General features: G+C 33.0%; 1 protein-coding gene and 1 pseudogene across 1 annotated transcript in view; both read left to right on the forward strand.

Annotated features, from left to right (window-relative positions):
- Tbc1d32 (TBC1 domain family member 32) overlaps positions 1-21,519 on the forward strand; it is a 191,398-nt gene that overhangs the window by 24,335 nt on the left and 145,544 nt on the right. The window contains exons 6-13 of the mRNA XM_076859783.2: positions 2,736-2,861; positions 5,617-5,695; positions 5,788-5,891; positions 5,982-6,043; positions 7,231-7,375; positions 9,600-9,659; positions 15,836-15,926; positions 19,673-19,813. Of these exons, the coding sequence (XP_076715898.1) occupies positions 2,736-2,861; positions 5,617-5,695; positions 5,788-5,891; positions 5,982-6,043; positions 7,231-7,375; positions 9,600-9,659; positions 15,836-15,926; positions 19,673-19,813 (808 nt within the window). The remainder of the gene's footprint in view (positions 1-2,735; positions 2,862-5,616; positions 5,696-5,787; positions 5,892-5,981; positions 6,044-7,230; positions 7,376-9,599; positions 9,660-15,835; positions 15,927-19,672; positions 19,814-21,519) is intronic.
- On the forward strand, positions 11,089-11,760 carry LOC143402353 (large ribosomal subunit protein uL13 pseudogene; annotated as a pseudogene).

Here is a 21,519-nt window from a genome sequence, read left to right on the forward strand (position 1 = left end):
ATGTTGAACATTTTTTCATATATTTGTTCATTGATTGTCTTTCTTCTTCTGGGAAGTGTCTGTTCAGTTCCTTAGCCCATTTATTGATTGGGTTATTTGTTTTTTTGCTGTTACATTTTTTGAGTTCTTTATATATCTTAGAGATTCATGCTTTATTGGAGGGGCAATAAAGATTTTCTCCCAATCTGTAGGCTCTTTTCTCACATTATTGTTTCCTTTGCTGAGAAGAAAAGGACTTTAGAGGTCTTGTTAATGAAGTCAGATCCTAGGCCAACATGGTGAAGATTTGCGCCTAACAGACCTGTTAGGTGCAGGTGTGTTCTAGTGCCTAAGTCTTTGATCATCTTTGAGTTGATTTTTGTGCAAGGTGAGAGATTTTATCCAGTTTTGCCAGCACCATTTGTTGAATGCACTATCTTTTCTCCAGTGAATTCTTAGAGGTAAATGAGAACACTGATACAACATATCAAAATCTTTGGGACACTGTGAAGGCAATACTAAGAAAAATGTTTATTACATTGAGTGCATTCATTAAAAGAATAAAAAGTCAAGAAATAAATGACCTAATACTACATCTCAAAGCCCTAGAGAAAGAAGAAAATCAGATATTACATATTTATAATATACTAGATTACAGTCAGCAGCTGGGTTCTTTCTATTGAGGCTGGGTTTTTATTTATTGTTATGATTAATTCTAGGCTAATATCCCTAGTAAACTTCAATTTTGGAATGAAAGGTCATAGGATAAGGCAGATATTCTTTAAAAATTTGTCATGGTTTGTTAGAGAAAATCTTTTTTCCCCCCAGCTTTCATTGGTAAGAAAATAAGTTACGAGTAATTGTCCTTAAATTGTTCCTTTACTGTTGTTTTGTATGCAATATTTTGGTTATTGATTTGCTAGGAATTAATTTATTTCATGATTTTTTTATTTCTAGAAAATGTGAGTAAACATTTAAAAAATTTAATAGACAAATTTTATATTTATCATGTGTGCATGTTTTAAAATATATATTGACTGAATAGTGAAAAAATTGATCTCATTAATGTATGTATTATGATTTTTTTTTGGTGAGAAAAGTTAAAATCTGCTTAGTGATTTTCAAGAAAATAATACATATTTATGTTGTCACAGTGTTGTATAATAAATCTCTTGAACTTATTTCTTCTGACTGAAATTTTGTATTTGACCAATATCTTCCCAATCCCTGCATTGAGACTTTGACAACTTAAGTTTTTTGAAGAAGTAATTGTATATTGAGTTATGTTTATACTTAAGAGATTTTATCTGCTCTTTATGATGTATTATTTCATTTGAAAGTCAATCTGAAGTAGGAATACAATAGGATATTTAAAAAAAATTAACTAAGACTTTTGTGTATATGCCATTTAGTTTTAATTTTGGAAATGAATTATTTTTTTCAAACTTTACATTTTAAATGAAATGTATTGTTATTTACTCCCACTGAAATTTTCTAAAAAATCACTGAGGAATAATTTTTTTCTGTTCAGCATTTTGCATTGTTTTATTTCTTGGATCTTAGTAAATAACAGGTTTGAAAAGATATTGGAAATGAGATTTGACTTTTATATGATAAATCTTAACTTTCTTCTGTTTAAATGGATTACTTTGAAATCTATAGTTGTTCATTAATCTTTATTCTGCTTCTGGAATACTAAATTCTTAATAGTATTTTGTTCTAAAATTTATTGAAAAGAGGATACTACTTAACATTATAAATGAATTCTTAATTTTTAAAACTTCACATTTCCTTAATGCTTGTCAGAAATAAAAGTATATTTAGGAGTTATTGCATATGAGTATATAGATATTTTCAGATACTTGTGTATTCTCTATTTTTTTTTTTTTTTATCTAGAAAGCTATGAATGTCTCAATTTGGCTCCTGTCTCTGATGCCTCGCCTTCACTTATGACTTCACTAGGCTTCAGTTTTTCAGTTGGGAAAGGACCAGATTTTAAGGATTAGATTGGAATTACTGTGTTATTCTTCATTAGCTGGAGTATGAATAGGAGAGATGCTTTGCCCCGTTTGTCATCATCAGAGTGGAGCTATTCTCTGCTGCTGTCCCTTGGGTCATACTGTTTTGAGTGAATTCTGATTGGATTTTGAGAAGACTGATTACAAAGCAAAGTTTTTTGAAAATACAGAAATTCAATTTTGCATTCCATTGCTGAATTTTTCCCCCTATTTCAGTAGTTAGAAGGTCAGAAAATATGGTCTAGCACAAAAAAGTTCAAATGAATTGTTTGTGAGAATTGTTCACATGTTCTGGAATGGAAATGTGTCATCAGGGGCATATCTAGGAAATGTTTTAAAATCAAAGCCCTCAACTGCAGAAGCACCTGTGTGGACTTTACTAGAATTGGGAAAATCTGTGGGGTGAGGCCAATAAAACATTGCATTGGTGATTCTGATTCAACCACTTTTCTTCTTTCTATTCTACTTAGACATGAGATCTAAGTCTCCAAGTTCAGTTAGTGTTTAAATTTTCTTTGTACAAAACAGTACCTTCCCTTCCCTGATTAGTGATTAATTTACAAAATGAATTAATTCTCAAGAGTTACCTGATAAAAGTGTATCATTTTCTCATAAATGGCTTTTTAAAATAATTATTAAGATTCTGGCTTTGAAGAATTTTTTAATATTGTCTTGAAAAATTGGAATTATTCTAGTGGCTAACTATTAATAAAAATTTTTCTTTTAAAAAATTTTAGGTGAGATATGATGCCTTACAAACATTATGTTTAGCTCCTCCATCTGATGTCCTGAACTGTGAAAATTGGACTACTCTCTGTGAAAAATTGACATTGTGTCTTTCAGATCCTGATCCTGTGTTTAGTGTAAGAAAATAAATAAATATTTTTAGAAATTCCTGTTTTCCCAACTAGAACTAAATGGAATGTGAGAGGTTTTTTTTTTTTTTTGATAGCACAAATATTTATGGAATTTTGGTTACAGCTTTTCAGATTGTCAAAATTTCTTTTTCAGTAATTAACTTAATACTTAATAATTATATTCAAAGTATGGTCGCCATCATACTTCATTTCCAAATAATATCCTGTTATCTTGTGTATTTTGTCTTATCCTGTGAAAGATGCCCAAGTATTTGGGTTATTATTTTTGAATTAAGATTAATATTTTAAGGCCTCATAATAAATGAAATTTTGAACTTAAAGTGATTAATTAGGATAGATTTTAAAGTGTTCATATGATTTTCCTCCTGCATTTAAGCATTTATTTGGAGGCTATCTAAAACAAAAGAAGCCAGAAAATTATAAAGCTTAGAGGTTAGAAAATAAATTAAAATTACTCATAAAGCAAATGTCAGAAAATCCCTAAAATTATAAAATGGGGTCAGTAGAGATAAGATTGATTTTTGCAAAAATCAAAATGCATATGACTTTTCAGGAATGCAAATTATTATGTGATGAAAAGTAAGCTTATCTTAAGTGCTATAATTCTACAGATAGTGATATAATGTGAGTAAAAAAATCCTGACTTATCAAGCATCAGGATTAAATACAAATTGGAGTTTTTAAATAATAGGGTCTTTTTCTTCATATTGATGGGTTGAGAAAGCTTTGTTTTAAAAATTGGTATGGTTTTTTGTATAGAATTTAAGACATTACCATAAGAGCAACATTTTTCTATTTGTTCAAGGAATTTGTATTGAATATATACAGTGTGCATGTTTTAGTCAGCTTTTCACTGCTATGAACAAAAGATTTGACAAAAACAATTTTAGAGGAAGTAAAGTTTATTTGGGGCATAAAGTTTCAGAGGGCTCAGTCCATAGCTGCCTGGCTCCATTGCTCTGGGCCCAAAGTGTGGCAGAATATAGCATGGCAGAAGAGTGGGTTGCAGGAAAGCGAATCAGTTAAAAATCATAACCCAGTCATTTTACCTCTAAGCTTTCTTGTATTGTCTCACATATGGACTTTGAGCCAAAACCTCATATCTAAACTATAACAGTGCATCATTCCAGTTTAGATGCTGGTAATTTACCATGAATAAGGTAGAACAAGTTTTTGTTCCTATGGAATGTGCATTCTAGTAAAGAGCACAGACAGTAAACAGATACTATGGAAAAATATAAGGTATCTTAACACATTTATCAGCTTAAGGACATCAATATTTAATTATATTCTTAATAATAATTAATTGATAAACAGAATTGGTTTGGGAACCATCTTTGTTATTCTTATCAGAGAAAAAAGATGTTTACCTCATACTTGGATGCAGTTCAAACTTACTAACACCAGAGGGTATTATAGACTTCTGTAAAAACGAGAACTTCAAGGGAGAAAAAAGATATTTTTAGGGTCATGTTAAGGCTTTAACATTTAAAGGCTCTCTAATAAGAAATGCAATTGTAACTTTCCCTGCTATTTTTTTCCCTTTCTTAACAAAGAATCATGGCAGAATAGATTTTTTTAAATTTCAGTAACTTTATGATAACTTTATAAACATAGCAAAGTTAGTATAAGTTGTTTTATTTAACCATTATAGATTATCAAACAGCAAGGGTCAGTTTTATTACTTAAGAAAATTGAATAATTGTTATGGAGGAAAAATGGCAGTAGAATTAATCATTTTGAGGAAAACAAAGCATAGGTTTCTTTTCATTTTAAATTTTTGCTTGATCTAAATTGTTAAATTTGATTCTGTTTTTTTATCTCCTATCCTAAAGGACTCTTAGACATAACCAAATAAAGTCTGTAGTGGTTTAAAAGTTTTACAGATACTTATCTATTGCTGTAGTTATGAAAATAGACTTCCCAAAGTATTTAATAACGTGTTGAGAAGAAATTTCTTGGGATTATTGGAAGTCATTAGTCACTTGGGCAACTATTCTTGTATGCATATTCTCTTAAGTGATATAAACAAGACTATTAATTTTCCCCCTAGATTATTTGATTAGAAAATTTGAGGCAACTTTATGTTTTTATTTAATGGGAAGTTGGATTTCACTATTAGTACTAATCTCATCATAATATTTAATTTATGATTAAAATAATAATAATTAATATTTTTAAGTCCCCAATAGTGTCAGGCACTGTTATAAATATACCTGTTTCTCATTTAATTACTTTACCTTATATTACATGTTTTTACTTTGAATTTAATGTTAAATTTTAAAAAGTATGTTTTCTTGGGAATAGACACAATTATAAGAAAGAATCCTTAATGTGAAGCTACCCATGTAAACAATTTAGAAAACAAATCTTGGATTTGGAAATGCATAGTCTTTTAAAATTTAATATTGCCTCTTCTGTTTCATTGTTTACTGGCACCTTTCCATTGTACCTTCCTCTATCAAACCTAACCTTTCTCCTCCCACTTCACCTTCCAATGTCAGTACCTACTATTCCCAGATATTGTGATAATATATATTTTTTGTTATTTGCTCTTAGTTTTTATCATTTTTACTCTTTGCTTATCAACACAAGAGTGTGCTCTTTTTCATATACATATTTGTAGATTTCTGAATGGTTTATTTTGTGTTTATTTTGGTAAGTTTTTACTATGTGAAAAATGTTTCATCTTAAGTTTTGTAACAATTTTAGATGCAAATCATCTGTCTCATTTCTCCAGGACCGGATTTTAAAATTCTATGCACAGACATTTACACTTTCACCGTTGTATATGACCAAGGAAATTTATACAAACTTAGGTATGTTTATTAAATCATTTAAAAATGTTTTTTTCTCTTATATGCAGTTAAGAAATAATGATATAAAAGTTGTATATTTTTTCTTTTTTCAGCAAAATATTTGGAGTTATATTTTCTTTCTAGAGAAAATCATATTCCTACTCTTTCAACTGGTGTAGATATAACTAATCATAATGTGATCTGCTTACTCAAAAAGGTATTTGTTTACTAGAATATGCTTCTATTTTTAGTAGTTCTGCATTTAAGAATTCTAATATTGTAAGAACTCTTGTACATTGCTCTGTAGGTTCGACTTCTAAATGAGTATCAGAAGGAGGCTCCATCTTTCTGGATTCGTCATCCAGAGAAGTAAGTCTCCTAACTTATGCAAATGTGAAAAACATAGGTTATTGACCCTTAGACATTTCAATTGAGTAGAGACAGTCTTAATTGATTTACATGATTGGGAAGATAATGTAGTGTTAACTTTATCATATTTCACAGTTAGCACTACACAAGTATATCATTTTATATCACTTATCAAAACAAGGTAAAAGTAGGATCTTGAAGTTTCAGGTTTTCTTTGCTACTTTGGACTAGTTTCTTAAATGTTCTTTAACCTTTTTTTCTTTCATCTACAAAATGTCTAATAAGGTTCTAAGTACATTGGTGAATCTCAAAGGGAAAGTTTTGGAGAGTTAGTGTTGAAATAGAAACAATGTAAGTTATTTTTCATTTTTAAATTTTTAATTTGTTATATATGACAGCAAAATGAATTACAATTCATATAGAGTACAAGTTTTAATATCTCTGGTTGTACACAAAGTAGAATCACACCATTTGTGTCTTCATACATGTTCTTAGGGTCATGATGTGCATCTCATTCCACCATCTTTTCTACTCCCATGCCTCCTCCCTTCCCCTTTCACCCCTTTTCCTCTTTGCCCTATCTAGAGTTCATTTAATCCTCCCATGCCCCCCGCCTCCCCCACATTTTGAATCAGCATCCTTAAATCAGAGAAAACATTCAGCATTTGGGTTTTGGGGATTGGCTAACTTCACTTAGCATTATATTCTCCAACTCCATCCATTTACCTGCAAATGCCATGATTTTATTCTCTTTTAATGCTGAATAATATTCTATTGTATATATACCACAGTTTCTTTATCCATTCATCTACTGAAGGGCATCTAGGTTGGTTCCACAGTTTAGGTATTGTGAATTGTGCTGCTAGAAACATTGGTGTGGCTGTGTCCCTGGGATAGCTGGGTCAAATGGTGGTTCTATTCCCAGCTTTCCAAAGAATCTCTATATTGCTTTCCATACTGTCTGCAACAGTATTGAAATAGAAACAATATAAGTTTTTAAAGCAGAAAAACTGAGTGTGAATCTCATCTCTGCTGTTTACTGAATAAAAAGATTGTTACTAAAAATTACATTTCACAAGTGTAAAGTATATCACCAGTTTTATACACACACACACACACACACACGCTTAAAAAAATAGTCTTTTTTATTTTTTCATAAAATCTCTTGTTCTTTCCCAAACTTTAAGGTATATGGAAGAAATTGTGGAGAGTACTTTGTCCTTGTTATCAGTTAAACATGATCAAAGTCATCTTCTATCACAAAAGATTTTGGATCCAATCTACTTTTTTGCATTAGTTGATACAAAGGCTGTGTGGTTCAAAAAGTGGATGGTAAGGAAAACTAAAAATTTCTTTTGTTACATCATTTAATGAATAACTAGTGTTTACTGTATGCTAAGAGTTCTAGTCACTTTTATGTGTATTAACTTATTTCATTCTTCTAAAAATCTATGAGATAGGGTGGCATTAACTTGCCCAAGATCATTCATCTGGTATTTGGCAGAGTCAGAATAGGATTTTAAATGGTAATTTATTTGGTCTATTTAAGGTGAATGGCCTCTCCAAAAATCTAATTTGCTTTAGTTTATTTAAAAGCTTTGAAAATTTAAAATCGATGTGATAGGATCTCAGGATTCACTGCTGATTTTTCTTGGGCATAGGAGATATGTCTAAAATATTCCTCTTTGCCTCTTTCTGAACCTGCAGTTTAGGGAATGTGTTTAATGCCCAAATTCTAGTGGAGCTCCTCACATCCTAGAACTGAAATCCAAATTAAGAGTGGAGAGGTCTTTATGCTGTTACCTCCCTCCTCTGCTATGGAATAGTAGAGGTCTGTCTGTGTCTGGCAGTTGCAGCACTAGTATCTGTGTTACATCTTGTTTCTCTCAACCTGTCTACTAGGCTCTAGGTATCTTTTGCAGTAGAGAAGAGAGTGGCTGGGGACTTGCTATGTAAAACAGTAGCATATTTGTTTATTGCTCAGCACAGTTTGAATATTAAATAGCATATGACTTTTTTTCCCTACTTTTTGTTATCTAAACTATATGGTAAATGCCCAGTTAATTAGAACATGATTCTGTCTCCATTCTTAGCTGCCATGTAGCCTACATAATAATGTTTGATAAATGTTTGCTGAATTTAATTAAATTAACCTGAACCTTTTATTCCTTTTGTCTGATACTTTCTCTTAATTTTTTTTTCTTGATTATCAAATTAGATCTTTATTGAGGGAAGTTACAAAAAATATAAAAGCACAATTTTTTTCCTAATTATTCAGCACAGGGATAACAACTGTTAAATTTTTGATTTATGTAAGTCTATATTTTTAATACACTTATATTTTTTTGCTTAGGTCTTTTATGTTTTGTTGGTTTTTCAACAAAAATGAAATCATATTCTCTTAATTTTTGAAAATTTATTTCACTCAACATTTTTGATTGCCAGTACTGATTCCAACAGAATGAGACAGATCACGAGAAAACTAAGTAATACATTTAACAAAATTAAACCTCAAATGTTTTATCATGTTAATGAAAATTTCTGTTATCCTTCTGCATTCTTTGTGTTTATGGCAGTGGTTGACAAACTTTATGTAAAGGACCAGACAGTACATTTTTCTGGCTTTATTGGCTGTCTAGTCTCTGTTGCAGCTTTTCAACCCAACTGTTGTGGCTTCAAAGCAACCATAGATAATATGTAAATGAATGTACTTGACTGTGTTCAAATAGAACTTTCAAAATCAGGTGGTAGACTGAATTTGGTCCAGGGACTAATTTGCTGAACCTGATCTATCAAAGGTGCTATGAACATTTCTTTTCAGAACATGGTCAATATTAAAAATAGCATGCATGAACATATTTACTTCATTAAATCAAAAAATGATGTTTGAAAACATTTTAAACTACATGGGATTTTGACTACCATTCAGTTAATTAAAATACTATTTAATGAATTAAAATCACTATTCCCCCAAATTCCTATAGTTTTTACTGGGAATTATTGTATTTAATATTTTTATTTGTTTTTAAGAAAAATAAAGTACTTTTTAACACTAATGATATCATAATCTAACAAAACATTATTTATAGTTTTCCTTGGCTTTGTAGAATACATTGTATGTATAGACTTCAATGCCATGTATATTCAACTCTAAGGAGAGAATTAAAGATTTTTTGGGCACTTTTCAGTCATTTTATAATATTATTGCTTCTGTATACTTTCTTTGGTTTCTGTCATACACTGGTAGTTAGGTATGTCTTTTTGGTGGTGGTTTTAAACAAGTTTAGCATGGAAACTGTACACGATGGATAGAATGTCTTTTTTTTTTTTTTTAAACTGGTATGACACTATAGGATCTAAAGGTTTTTTTTTTATATCTTTTGCATTTCTGAGATTGCTTTCTTCTTAATACAATGTACATTGAAAAACATTCTTGGCATTGGTTATAATAATTTAAACCCAATTTTTATGTGATTTATGATATTGGTAATGATGCTAGAAAAAGATTTTAAATGGCATAACTTGAATATTAAATATCATTTCTTCTTAACTTTAGCATGCATATTATAGCAGAGATGTGGTACTGAGGCTTCTTGAAAAGAAATATAAGTCTTTGGTAAGTCAGTACTTTTTATGTTCAGAAATAATATCATAGAAAGATTATATAATATAACTTTTTGAATATGCAAAGTCAAATGGGGATGATTAATATTAGCTAATGAAGCAATTCCCCTTTTATGTGACCTTAAACTACATTTTATGAAATATGAAAGAATAAAAGTAGAGACTTAAGAGGCAGTCAGGTTAACAATTAGGAAATATATAAGTACATATTAAAGTGGGCTGCTGTAAATAACAAGGTAGTGTGAGAGAAGCCATATTTCTAAGTATTACATGTAATTTGACTGAGGTCAGACATTGAGAAGGTAATTACTTCTATAAAATATAACTCTAATTTTGAGTAAAACTTGCAAGAAAAAACTCAAGAGTGAAAAGTGCTTTTGTATTTTTAAAAATTGGTGAGTTATATCAAGTATAGATTTACACTCTAAAATATATTATAAAAATTATCTATATTTGTTGCTGTAGAACATTGTATAAGGGCCCTGAAAGAGATGGAAAAAATCAGCAAAATTAATAAATAAATGATAAATATGAAAAACATCAAATTTATTAAAATATTTGTTATACTAGTTTGACTTTGGGTCAATAAGTATGGTTTATGTAATTAGGTAGACAAAGGGAATATTACTAAAATTGTGGGTTTTGGGGTGAGTATAGTAGAGCATAGGATGAAAGGAGGAGAAAAATAAAGTGTTTGAGAATTAAGAAAATTGGGTAGAAGTGAGGAATACTGTACAAATGGATAAGAATTTATTTGTACAAATAAAGGGTACTTAAGAAAAGAAAAATTGAACTGAAATAGAGCCTTTCTATCTTTCATTTTTCTCCCGTTCCTACTTAAATGAATTCTTTGTTGCCATATGAGCATAGACTTCTGGTGCTAGAAGAGAGAAAGGGGAAAAGCCAAAGAACAGGAAAATTCGCTGCCGCCCCTCTGCCCCCCATGTATACATAGGAACACTGTTGCTATTACAGAGGCCCTAGTGCAAGCATTTAAAATGTTTCTTATAAATTGATTCCTACAATCTGTTTCTTTTTTGAAGAGTCAACCCTCTATCAGTCAATTTTTAGCCTGCAGGTAAAATTACTTCATTATAAACCACTTCAATATTTTATCAAATTAGTAAAAAATTTTGTTTTATTTTTGTAATGGATCAGACTTGCTAGAAGAGACTTCATTTTAAATTTCTTTTTTTTTTCTAAAAAGCTTTTTAAAATTTATAAAACATCAAAAAAATTTTTTTAAGTAAATTTGGTCCTACTTTTGAAAGGAAGTAGAGAAAAATGAATACAAGATGCATTTATTTCCATTTTCTTTTCAGAGTTGAGATTTAATTGTGAATCTGTGGTGGAACTTTAGTCCACTCCTTTAGATTTTTCTTTCTGTTCTTTAAGAAATAAAGGGATAAGAAACCCTGCGCCAACACTTCCTTCTTTCCCAGGCGGCTGCCGAAGATGGCGGAGGGGCAGGTCCTAGTGCTGGATGGCCGAGGCCATCTCCTGGGCCGCCTGGCGGCCATTGTGGCCAAACAGGTACTGCTGGGCCGCAAGGTGGTGGTTGTGCTCTGTGAGGGCATCAACATTTCTGGAAATTTCTACAGAAACAAGTTGAAGTACCTGGCCTTCCTCCGCAAGAGGATGAATACCAACCCATCCCGTGGCCCGTACCACTTCCGGGCCCCCAGTCGCATCTTCTGGAGGTCAGTGGGAGGCATGCTGCCCCACAAGACCAAGCGAAGCCTGGCTGCCCTGGACCGCCTCAAGGTGTTTGATGGGATTCCACCACCCTACGACAAGAAAAAGCGGATGGTGGTTCCTGCTGCCCTGAAGGTTGTGCGACTGAAGCCAACAAGAAAGTTTGCCTACCTGGGGCGCCTGGCTCATGAGGTCGGCTGGAAGTGCCAGGCAGTGACAGCCACCCTGGAGGAGAAGAGAAAGGAGAAAGCCAAGATCCATTATCAGAAGAAAAAACAGCTTATGAGGCTACGAAAACAGGCAGAAAAGAATGTGGAGAAGAAAATTAACAAGTTCACAGAGGTCCTCAGGACCAATGGACTCCTGGTCTGAGTCCAATAAAGACTGTTTATGCCTCATGTATGGCCTGGCCTGCCCTTCCTCCATCGCCACCCTGGGATATGGGGGACCCAGGACAGCTCTCTGGGTGCCACAGGCAGCCTGGGACCTGGAAAGCTGACAGAGAAGGGCCTAATCTTGGTCTCTGCTTCTGTTTCGGGAGGTTTCTTAAGAGTCGTATGGTCAGAATTTATGATCTGCTTATTCATGAATTAAAAAAAAAAAAACAAAACTACCAGTTACTTGCAGTATTTTTTTTAAAAAATGAGCTGGAACACTAAAGGAGGGGGGGTCTCCTTGGCTACAGGGGCACCCACCTGTCTTAACCATGTGGCCATCCTATACTCTGTAGCTGAAAGAATGGGAGAGTACCTGCTGAAGTGGGCCAAGTTTTAGAGGTGCAAAGACTGGAAAATGCACTGCCCCTTTCCTTACCTCTGTTTTGTGATCAAAAGCAAATAAATTATTTTTGAAGAAAAAAAAAAAAAGAATCTTAATCTGAGTAGCCTGTTCAGTGTAATGTTAATCTACTAAAGCTTCTCCTTTAGTTTCTCATTAGTACTGTATGATGACATTTTCTTCAACAATGGAAAAATCTGCATTATTCAGCCACTAGTCTTATATGACTATAGAAAACTTGGAATATATCTAGGATAACTGAAACAATGAATTTTAAGTTTTATTTAATTTTAATTTAAATAGTCACATGTTTAGTGACCACTGTATTTGTGTAATTCTATCTGTATGTTTTTGACATTTTTAATAGGTAGCATTAGGGCATCAAACAATTTATGTATGTGCTGTCAGTTATTTATAGAAGTTAAGATACTCTTTGTTTTCATGGCATTGCACAGTCATGAACTAGTTAAAAACATTTTGATTTTCAGTGTAAATATTTAACCTTTTGTTTTTAATAATTTGAATAATTGTTAAGATACCCTTAAAGGAATGAGTTCTGAAATGGCTTCAGGTGGCACCATTTTTCTTATTCTCTGAAAGTTATAGGTGTTATAGAAGAGAAATGTTTAAGCAAAAAAATGGTTGAGAGGTTGTGGGTAATGTCAGCCAGAGATGGTGGAAGTGTGAACTAAGGATATGCCCCTGAGAACTGGGATAAAAATGGATAGATCCATTACTGTTGTTATAAGTAGGATTTGGAGGTCTTGATTTTTGAAGAGAGGATGGTGAGACCTCAAATAATTAAATGATTAATGTCATTAAGTGAAGTAAGTAACATAGTAGAAGGAAAACATTGCTGGTAAAGTAATGGTTTTTTTGACTTGGTAGATTTGGGCAGATCTCCAGAAGACATGGCTCTGATTTCTGAAATTTGATTTAGACAAGACATATAGCTATGGGAGATGGTTCTGAGACAACCCCCAGATTTGATGATTTTCTGGGAGGACTCAGGACTCAGTATATAGTTGTACTGTCAGCTATCATTTGTTACAGTGAAAGGATACAACATAAAATCAGCAAAGAGAAGAGGTAAATTTGGTGAAATCTGGAGGAAATGAAAGTGTAAGATTCTAACTGTTTTACCACGGAAACACATAGGACATGCTTAAGTCCTCCAGCATTGAATTGTGACAACTTGGGTAAAATGTTATCTATTGGGAAGTTTGTTAGAGATTATTGAAGAGTTTATTTTATTGGGGTCTGACTGTATATGCACTTTCTGCCTAACACATATTTCACATGACTACAAATAATGCAGATATTCAGCATAAACCACATTTTTTTTAAAAAAATATTTTTTATAGTTTAGGTACAGTGAAAGCCCTCTGATCCATTCTTGGAATGATGGTGATAGGTAACAGAGAGATGTACATGGTGGAAACATGAGGTTAAGGGAATGATTCTATAAACTTGGTCCATTGTGCTGGCCTCCACATGCTTTTTTGTGGGGATTGAACTCAGGGCCCGTGACCACTGAGCCCTGTCTTCAGCCCTATTTTGTATTTTATATAGAGACATGGTCTCACTGAGTTGCTTAGCACCTCACAGTTGCTGAGGCTGGCACAGTCCTCCTGTTTCAGCCTCCTGGGCTGCTGGGATTACAAACATGTGCCACCGTGCCTGGCCACATACTTTTCTTTTAAAAAACAAATTACCCGCAACCCTGCCTGGCTTAAATTAACAAGATATATTACATTCTTCATCAAACTACCCATTATTTGAAGTAGAAATACTGGTCTGAAAGGCTCCATCCTGCTAAGTTACCCTTAAGTGGGGGACTTTGGTGACCCTTGTAGAGACTAGATTTCAGAACTCAGGGAGATAAGGATAATTCCCTTTAACTGTAAAATTTTTAAGAATAAGTTCCAATCAGAACCAATCATCATTGACCAAAGTGACCCATAGTTGCCTCAGACCATTACTGTGTACAGTGGTTTGGAAATATGGTGCAATCATGCTGTCAGTCAAAAGTCAAGAGGTTGGGGGGACTCTCTGAAAACTTCCCTAGACCCCCAATAAAACTAGAGGGCAGGGCTGGGGATAAAGCTCAGTTGGTAGAGGGCTTGCCTTGCATGCACAAAGCCCTGGGTTCAATCCCCAGCACCACAAAAATAAATAAATAAATAAATAGATAAAACAAACAAAAAAACTGGAGGGTATGTGATGGGGGCACGTATCCCTCACTCTGAGAAGACTCATTCTCTCCCTTGCCAGTGACCTGTTTCCCCCTTTTCCTATCTGTCTAATAAGCAGTCTGTTCTTTTAATAAGCCTCAGGTCTTGCTGGAATCCTCTCAAGCAAGAACACTAGAAGCCAGGGTAGAGACTTCCATATCTGCCTAGCTTGGGCTTCACAGGCAGTTTTCTTCTGCAACAGTGGGAACTTCTAAACTCCAATTTTCCAGATGCTATCAGAGTCTAACCTTGAAATCAGTACTATCTAAAGACAGAAGTCCTGCCATGTTAACTTTTTGTGTGTGTGTGTGCACAGACCTGAGGTCACAATAAAATGAATTAGATAGGGAAATCCATTGATAACTGCATACCATCATTGTGAACTTGCCTCAGTTCATACAGTCTTTATATATATATATATTTTCCATCTAAAGCTTAATCCTCTTTCTAGTTGACTCCAAACTTTTTTTCCCTCTTGGGTACATTTTTCTGTCAGCTGTCTTCTTTATTTCCTATATAGTTGAACTTTTCTGTCAGATACCCTTCCAAGAACACTAAGCATGACCCTATCTTTCCAACTTGGAAAAAAAAATTTAGTTTTGCCTCTAAGACTCTTATAGTACCTGTTGCTCTATTTTAAATTTCCTTCATGGCTAACTTTCATGAAAATGAAAATCATTCTAGGAAACTCTACTTTTTCAGTTCTTATTTCTTTATTATAAACTGGATTTAATCTTCAAATTCCCATGAAACTAACCTATTCAGGGTCTCCAACAATCTCTTTATTACTAAATCTAATAATTATCAGTCCTTTTTCACTGATGATTTGTATTTTGTTTGGGAATTAGAATTGGAGGGAATCTACTGGGAGTAGGTAAGTTTTGGGAAAGGGGAGAAGGGTTGAAAGCTCTACTTGTGAAGAATGGGAGGAAGGGTTAGAATGGAGACTTACAGAAGAATCATTAGGAACAGTAGGGGCTGTAGATTTTTTTAAAATTTTGACAATGTTCTTTAAATTTTCAGTTTTCTTTCTTTTTATTTTTTTTTAAATTGTGGTATTGGAGATGGAAACAGAATTTTAAACCAGTCAATATATTTGCTGGCCAGATGGGAAGAAAAGACTATGATGTGAGGGAACTGTGCAAGAAAGTTTTGAAAGCCATGGCTGTAGTATTTTTGTATCTTTCACTAAAATGTCAGATTATGTTTATTTCCATCCACTGACACCAATATTAAGATAATAATATATTTGTTCACAAATCTTTTCAGTGCTCCCCAAATTGATGCCATAGTAATATGTGACTGGGGAAACTGAGTTGTAGTACCTGAAAAGGTAGTAGTCTACATATTTCCTAAATATTTCCTGCTAGAATTTTTATAGCTTTGCCTATTTTTTTTTAATAAAAATACTTGGACTTCTAAACTGCAAGTTCCTGAAATTAATGAGATTTTATTTTATTAGATAACCACAGCAGTTCAGCAGTGTGTTCAGTACTTGGAATTGTGTGAGACCATGAAAACTGATGAAATTTTGGAACATTCAAAGCATTGTGGTATGTATTTTTTTTTAATTACACACATTAAAAATGTTTAATTTTTCTGATCATGGTGCACTCGCCTGTAATCCCAGTGGCTTGGAGGCAGAGGTAGGAGGGTCGCAAGTTCAAAGCCAGCCTCAGCAACTTAGGAAGGCCCTACAGCAACTTAAGAGAGACCCTGTCTCCAAATAAAATATAAAAAAGAGCCAGGGATATGGCTCAGAAATAGCCTTATAGTGACTTATTTTTTTAGTAGCTGTTAGTAGTCTGGTAAATGAGATCACTTTTACCAATGACTTAAAATATTTTGAGAAATTAAAAAGATTTAGTGACTTTTTAATAATATCTACCTTTAAAATGAATGTTTAGTCATACTGATTCATACTATATGCAGCTCTTCAAGTTATATTAGGCATTAGTATTCTAATCTCTCATACTACCATGATATGTAGTCCCTTTTGCTCTTCTGCTATTGTCTCACTCATTTAATCAGATACTTAAGCACGTTAGTTAGAGGAAAAATTCCCTACAATGTAGTTTTTATTATCAAATACCCCATCCTGCCTTGTGATTCATTTCTACTTATATTCAGTCTGAGCTAAAACATTCTAGATAATTTAAAATCTGGCCCTAATTTTTTTATCTGGTCTCTTAGTTTGATATTGAGTAAAATGAGTCTTCTTTTACATTGTTTTGCCCATCAATGCCTATATACCTTTGTTATTTTTACTTCTGTTGCCTCTTTCATATTTACTTAAACCAGTATAAGTAAATCTTATATCTTATTTATCATGAAAGAATAAACTTCACCTATTTGGAATTTTTCTGGATCTTTCCTTACGGTTCACAACTTGCCATGTGAAACTGAACTTTCATGTTGGTTACATTTATTATTTTTTGAAACAAATGATAAGTTATTGAGAGTATGAAAGTATTTTATAATTTAGTTTATCCCTGAATAAAATTCTTTAACTCAAAGTATGGGAAAGTGTCAAAGACCAATAATTAATGGATTTCAAAACCTCACGTTTTGCAGTGGAGGAGAAAGTGCAGAAATTGAAATTTATTCTTGAAAAGAAACAAAAGTATGCATAATTTTATGTATTATCTCATGTAAATATTTTTAGATTTTTCTAATTTCTTGATATTAAAAAGTTACATCAAGCATCCCCCCCAACCCCCACTCTACTTGTTCTCATGGCTTTGCTTTCTTTCTTATCTAGTGGAGACCTTGTGGTATTTCATTGTATTCTTTTGCCATATTCATTTTTTTTTCCTTTTTCAAATTTTTTGTTCATTCTTGCCTGCATTTTCCCAACTTTAGGTCAGTTCAGCTTTCCATTTTTGGGGTTCTCAGGAAATTGAGCAGAGAGAATTTGTTATGTGGATTGAAAAGTGCAAATATATGTTTTCTAACCTCAGTTGCTCTTTTTGTATTGCTTTGGAATTCTCTTAGGTGATCTTTCTTTCTTTGATGTCCCAGCTGTTACAAGTATTTGCCAGTTTCAGCAAACCACCTTTCTTGTTATTGCCCACTCTCTTTCAAGAGGACACCATGTTTCTTATTTCACTAAGAAAATAGAATTCTTTGTATACGACCTCCCTACATGTCCTACTTCTGTGTATACGAATGAATGTTTATATACCTTTAACAGTATTTCCTTTCTCTAGCTTGTAATCAAGATGTGTTCTATTTCAGATAGACCACTTTATCTGTTCTCTTGATTCTTGATTCTCTTTATCTGTTCTCCTGGAGTGTTTGTGTTTGTTTGTTTGTTTTGCTTTATTTTTAGTGAAACTAGGCCATTTTGTTATTCTGTGTCTCTTTGCATTGGTTCTTTCTCCTGTGTTGTCTAACCTGCTTATGGGTGATCCATAATAAAAAATGGAGCAAGTTCTGTGCTCCATATGCTTTACCTTTCTGCTTCCCTTGAAAGAAGAGCTTTCTGTGTATTCTGGATTCCCCAGGTCCCACTTCTTTGCCTCTTCTTCACTTTTCAGTCATAGAAGTAGGCTTCTGTTTCTACTCCTCTAAGGCCTTCCCATGTTAGCTTCTAATCTTTCTTGTCCTCATTTAACAGCATGTATCTCTGTTGATTCTTTCCTCCTCATCTTAGTGTCATGTTTTTTTTGTATTCCTTCATTGTCGTACATAGTAAGTTTTGTGTGTTCACTTGAAGAGCTTTTCTCTTTTCTTCACCTTTGTACTCGCAAATGTTTTCCCTTTGTGCTTTTTTCCACTTTACTATATTTGTTTTCTTGAGGGAGCTCATGTACATGGCCTCAAGTATTACATATTTACATGTATCAGTGACTGAAATATGTAAGTCTACATACCTTTCCTGAATTTCAGATCCACTCACTTTTACTTAATATTACTATCTGAAGGTTATTTATGCCCTTCAAAATTTACAGTACTGAAATCACTGTTCCTTCTCTTTTTAGACCTGTTGTTTTACTCATTGGAATTACTTACATAGGAGAAATTTACCCTGTATACTATGTTAGAAATTGAGTTTTCTCATCTTTTTCTTTCACTGCCTATGTGAAATCCTGGCTATGGCATATTATTTTTCTTTTTTTACATATTTTTTTATTGATGCATTATAATTATATGTAATGGTGGGATTGATTGTGACATACATTTTATTTTCTTAAACATAAACTTTTATTTGTCTCCTCTTCATTTTTTTTGCTAGTGTTTTTGTGTATAATTTCCTTGATAAAATTTCTTTCACACCTTGATTTTGTTTCATTAGCTTTCTACACTGCTGTAGAGTCCTAATGGCCTCTGTAATAAAGTCCAGATTCTTTCCATGACCATGTCTTCATGATCTGCCCTTTGAAGCTCCTTATCTCTTCCCCTTGTCCTCTGCATACTCGGTAATACCACCCTGTTTGCTGTAGTCTAATTGGGAGCTAAGTTTCAGGTCTCTTTCTGGTTTTTATCATTAGTGAAAAGTGCAGGATCTTGCATAAAATAGATATTTGATATATCTTGACTGTATGGGTGAATGAGTAAATAGCAAATAAATATTAGAAAATCTCTATAGTATGATCTTTTGTGTACCTGAAACACTTGGGACTAGAAGTGTTTCAGATGGCAGTTTTTTAGATTTTGGAATATTTTTTATAGATTTTACCTGCATTTACTTTTAGTTAGTAAAACTGAAGAGTAACTAACATTTTTTATTGACTTCTTTCCTTCCTTATCTTACTTTTAAAGCATGTCCTTGATGACAGGTGATAACTCTGGCAATTTTTGATATTTATTTTAGAATGAGCACTGATGCATATAATACTATATATATATATATACACACACACACACACACACACACACACACACACACATATATATATATAATCTGATACATATTATACTACATTTATATATATGGTCTGATGCATATTATATTTTTCTGAGTTTTGTCAATTTTATGACTACTTTTTCTCAGATTTATGTAAAGAGCCTTAGCAAACAAGGAAATAAATATTAAAATTTTTTTTAGTTGTAGTTGGATATAATACCTTTATTTTATTTATTTTTATGTGATGCTGAGGATTGAACCCAATGCCTCATACGTGCTAGGTGAGCACTCTACCGCTCAGCCATAACTCCAGCCCAGGAAATAAATATTTTTAAAATTTCCACCAACAGTGTCTTCATTATAGACTAGAATCTTGTGTGTTTAGAAGAAAATGGAGTCAGGTACTGTAAAATATTAAAACATTAAAATGTTTTTGTTTCTTCTCTTAAGGGAACAAACAGAAAATTGTCTATTACTCAGGACAAGAATTACAATATATTTATTTCATTCACTCATTGTGCATTTTAGGAAGATTATTGATCTATAAACAAGGCAGAAAACTCTTTCCCATAAAGCTGAAGGATAAAAAAGGTAAGTGCGATTAGGAGAAATGAATATGTGGAAGTACGGTAAGATTTATATGCTGTGGCTCATTCAAGCTTGGAGTTTTCCCATGTTTTTTCAAGGGTATTTAGTTATATACCTTTTAGTTTTATATATATTGAAGTATTTTTTTCTTTTAATTTTCAGTTTCTACTGCTTCTTACATGCATAGGTGTTTTTCTTATTCTCCTAGAATGTGATAATTATTTTCCTCTGTCTCTCAAATTTCTCAACATACTTGATGATCCAGTTCTGGATGTAAAAGTAGAAGACCTTGTTTAAATTCTGGTTTTCTTATACATTATCCAGGATCTTTTGGACAAATCACTTACTTTATGTTGTTTTGGTTTCTTAAATCATGAAAATTGAATAATGGTATCAGTGATCCTGCACTTAGAGAACTTTTGTTTGAGAATATTGTTTTATAAACTGCAAAGCCCAATACCATTTGATACACTATCATATTGTTTTTACCCTAAGTCTTCTTAATTTTCCTCTATTAAACTTTGGCACATGTTGCTAGTTATTCTTATTTCCCTTAAAACCCTAAGCTTATTTAAGAATATACTACAGAGTAGGGGCTGTCAAACTTTTCCTGTAAAGTGCTAGATACTAACTCTTTTAGCCACACTGGGCCACATAATGTCTTTCTCTGTGTGTGCACCTGAATGTTCCAAAAAAGAAAAGAAAAAAAAAAAAAAAAAAGGTAGCATCACAATCTGGAGGCTGCTATTCCTAGAAAGGGCTTGTGCAAGGTTGGTCCTTGGTTGGTGTCTAGAATTCTTTTATTCCCAGCACTGAGAGATACCTAAGCTATAGACTGATCACAGTGTCTAATCTGCTTACAATGTGTTTTACACTAAACACTTAATTTCCTTTTTTGAATTTAGAAATTTGGTATGTGCTAGGCAATAGGTGCCTGAATCTTCAACCTTCAGTAAAAACTTTGGGATTTATAATGACCTTTCCTGATAGCCATTATTTTACATATGTTTTTAAAATTCACTCCTAGAAGAATTAAATGTATTCTGTGTCACTCTGTGGGAGAGAACACTTAGAAGCTTGTGCCTGGTTTTCTCTGGATTTCATCACATTCCCCATTTCTCTTGGATTTTTCTTTGTGTGCTTTTGATGTAACAAAACATAACTGTATGACTCTATGTTGAAACATGTGAGTCTTGCTAGTAAATCACTGAATCTGAGCATGGTTTTGAGGAACCTCAAACACATTTTAAAAATGAAAATCCATTCTTAGCTTGTGAGCATTACAAAATCAGATTATAAGGACTACAATTTGCTGACCTGTGTTATGGAGTATATTCTAGACTTCTAGGCATCTCTCTGGTGGTCTGGAGCAGGGTGTTGGGAAACCTGGTTGTTGGTGATCTGTTGATTTTGCAGTAGTCATGATGCCCCTGTGAATCTTGAGAATATATAGTTCTTTGCCTGGTTTCAGAAGCCTAAAAGGGGGAAGTTAGAGCTTAGGGAAGTTTTAGGTAAATGAATCTGTACTATTTTTGACAAACATTCCTTAAGTGAATAACATGTTCATGTGCAGAGCTGAGCAGAAACATTTTGACTTAAAGATTAAGGTAGCAAAAGAAACAGAAATGATATGAAGTCCAAGATGTCTAGCTTTTTCACTCTGTTTTTAGTCACTGATCAGATGTCTGCACAGGCTCAAGTGAAGAGTC

Source organism: Callospermophilus lateralis, chromosome 6 (assembly GCF_048772815.1).
Source record: "Callospermophilus lateralis isolate mCalLat2 chromosome 6, mCalLat2.hap1, whole genome shotgun sequence".
Taxonomy (NCBI): Eukaryota; Metazoa; Chordata; class Mammalia; order Rodentia; family Sciuridae; genus Callospermophilus; species Callospermophilus lateralis.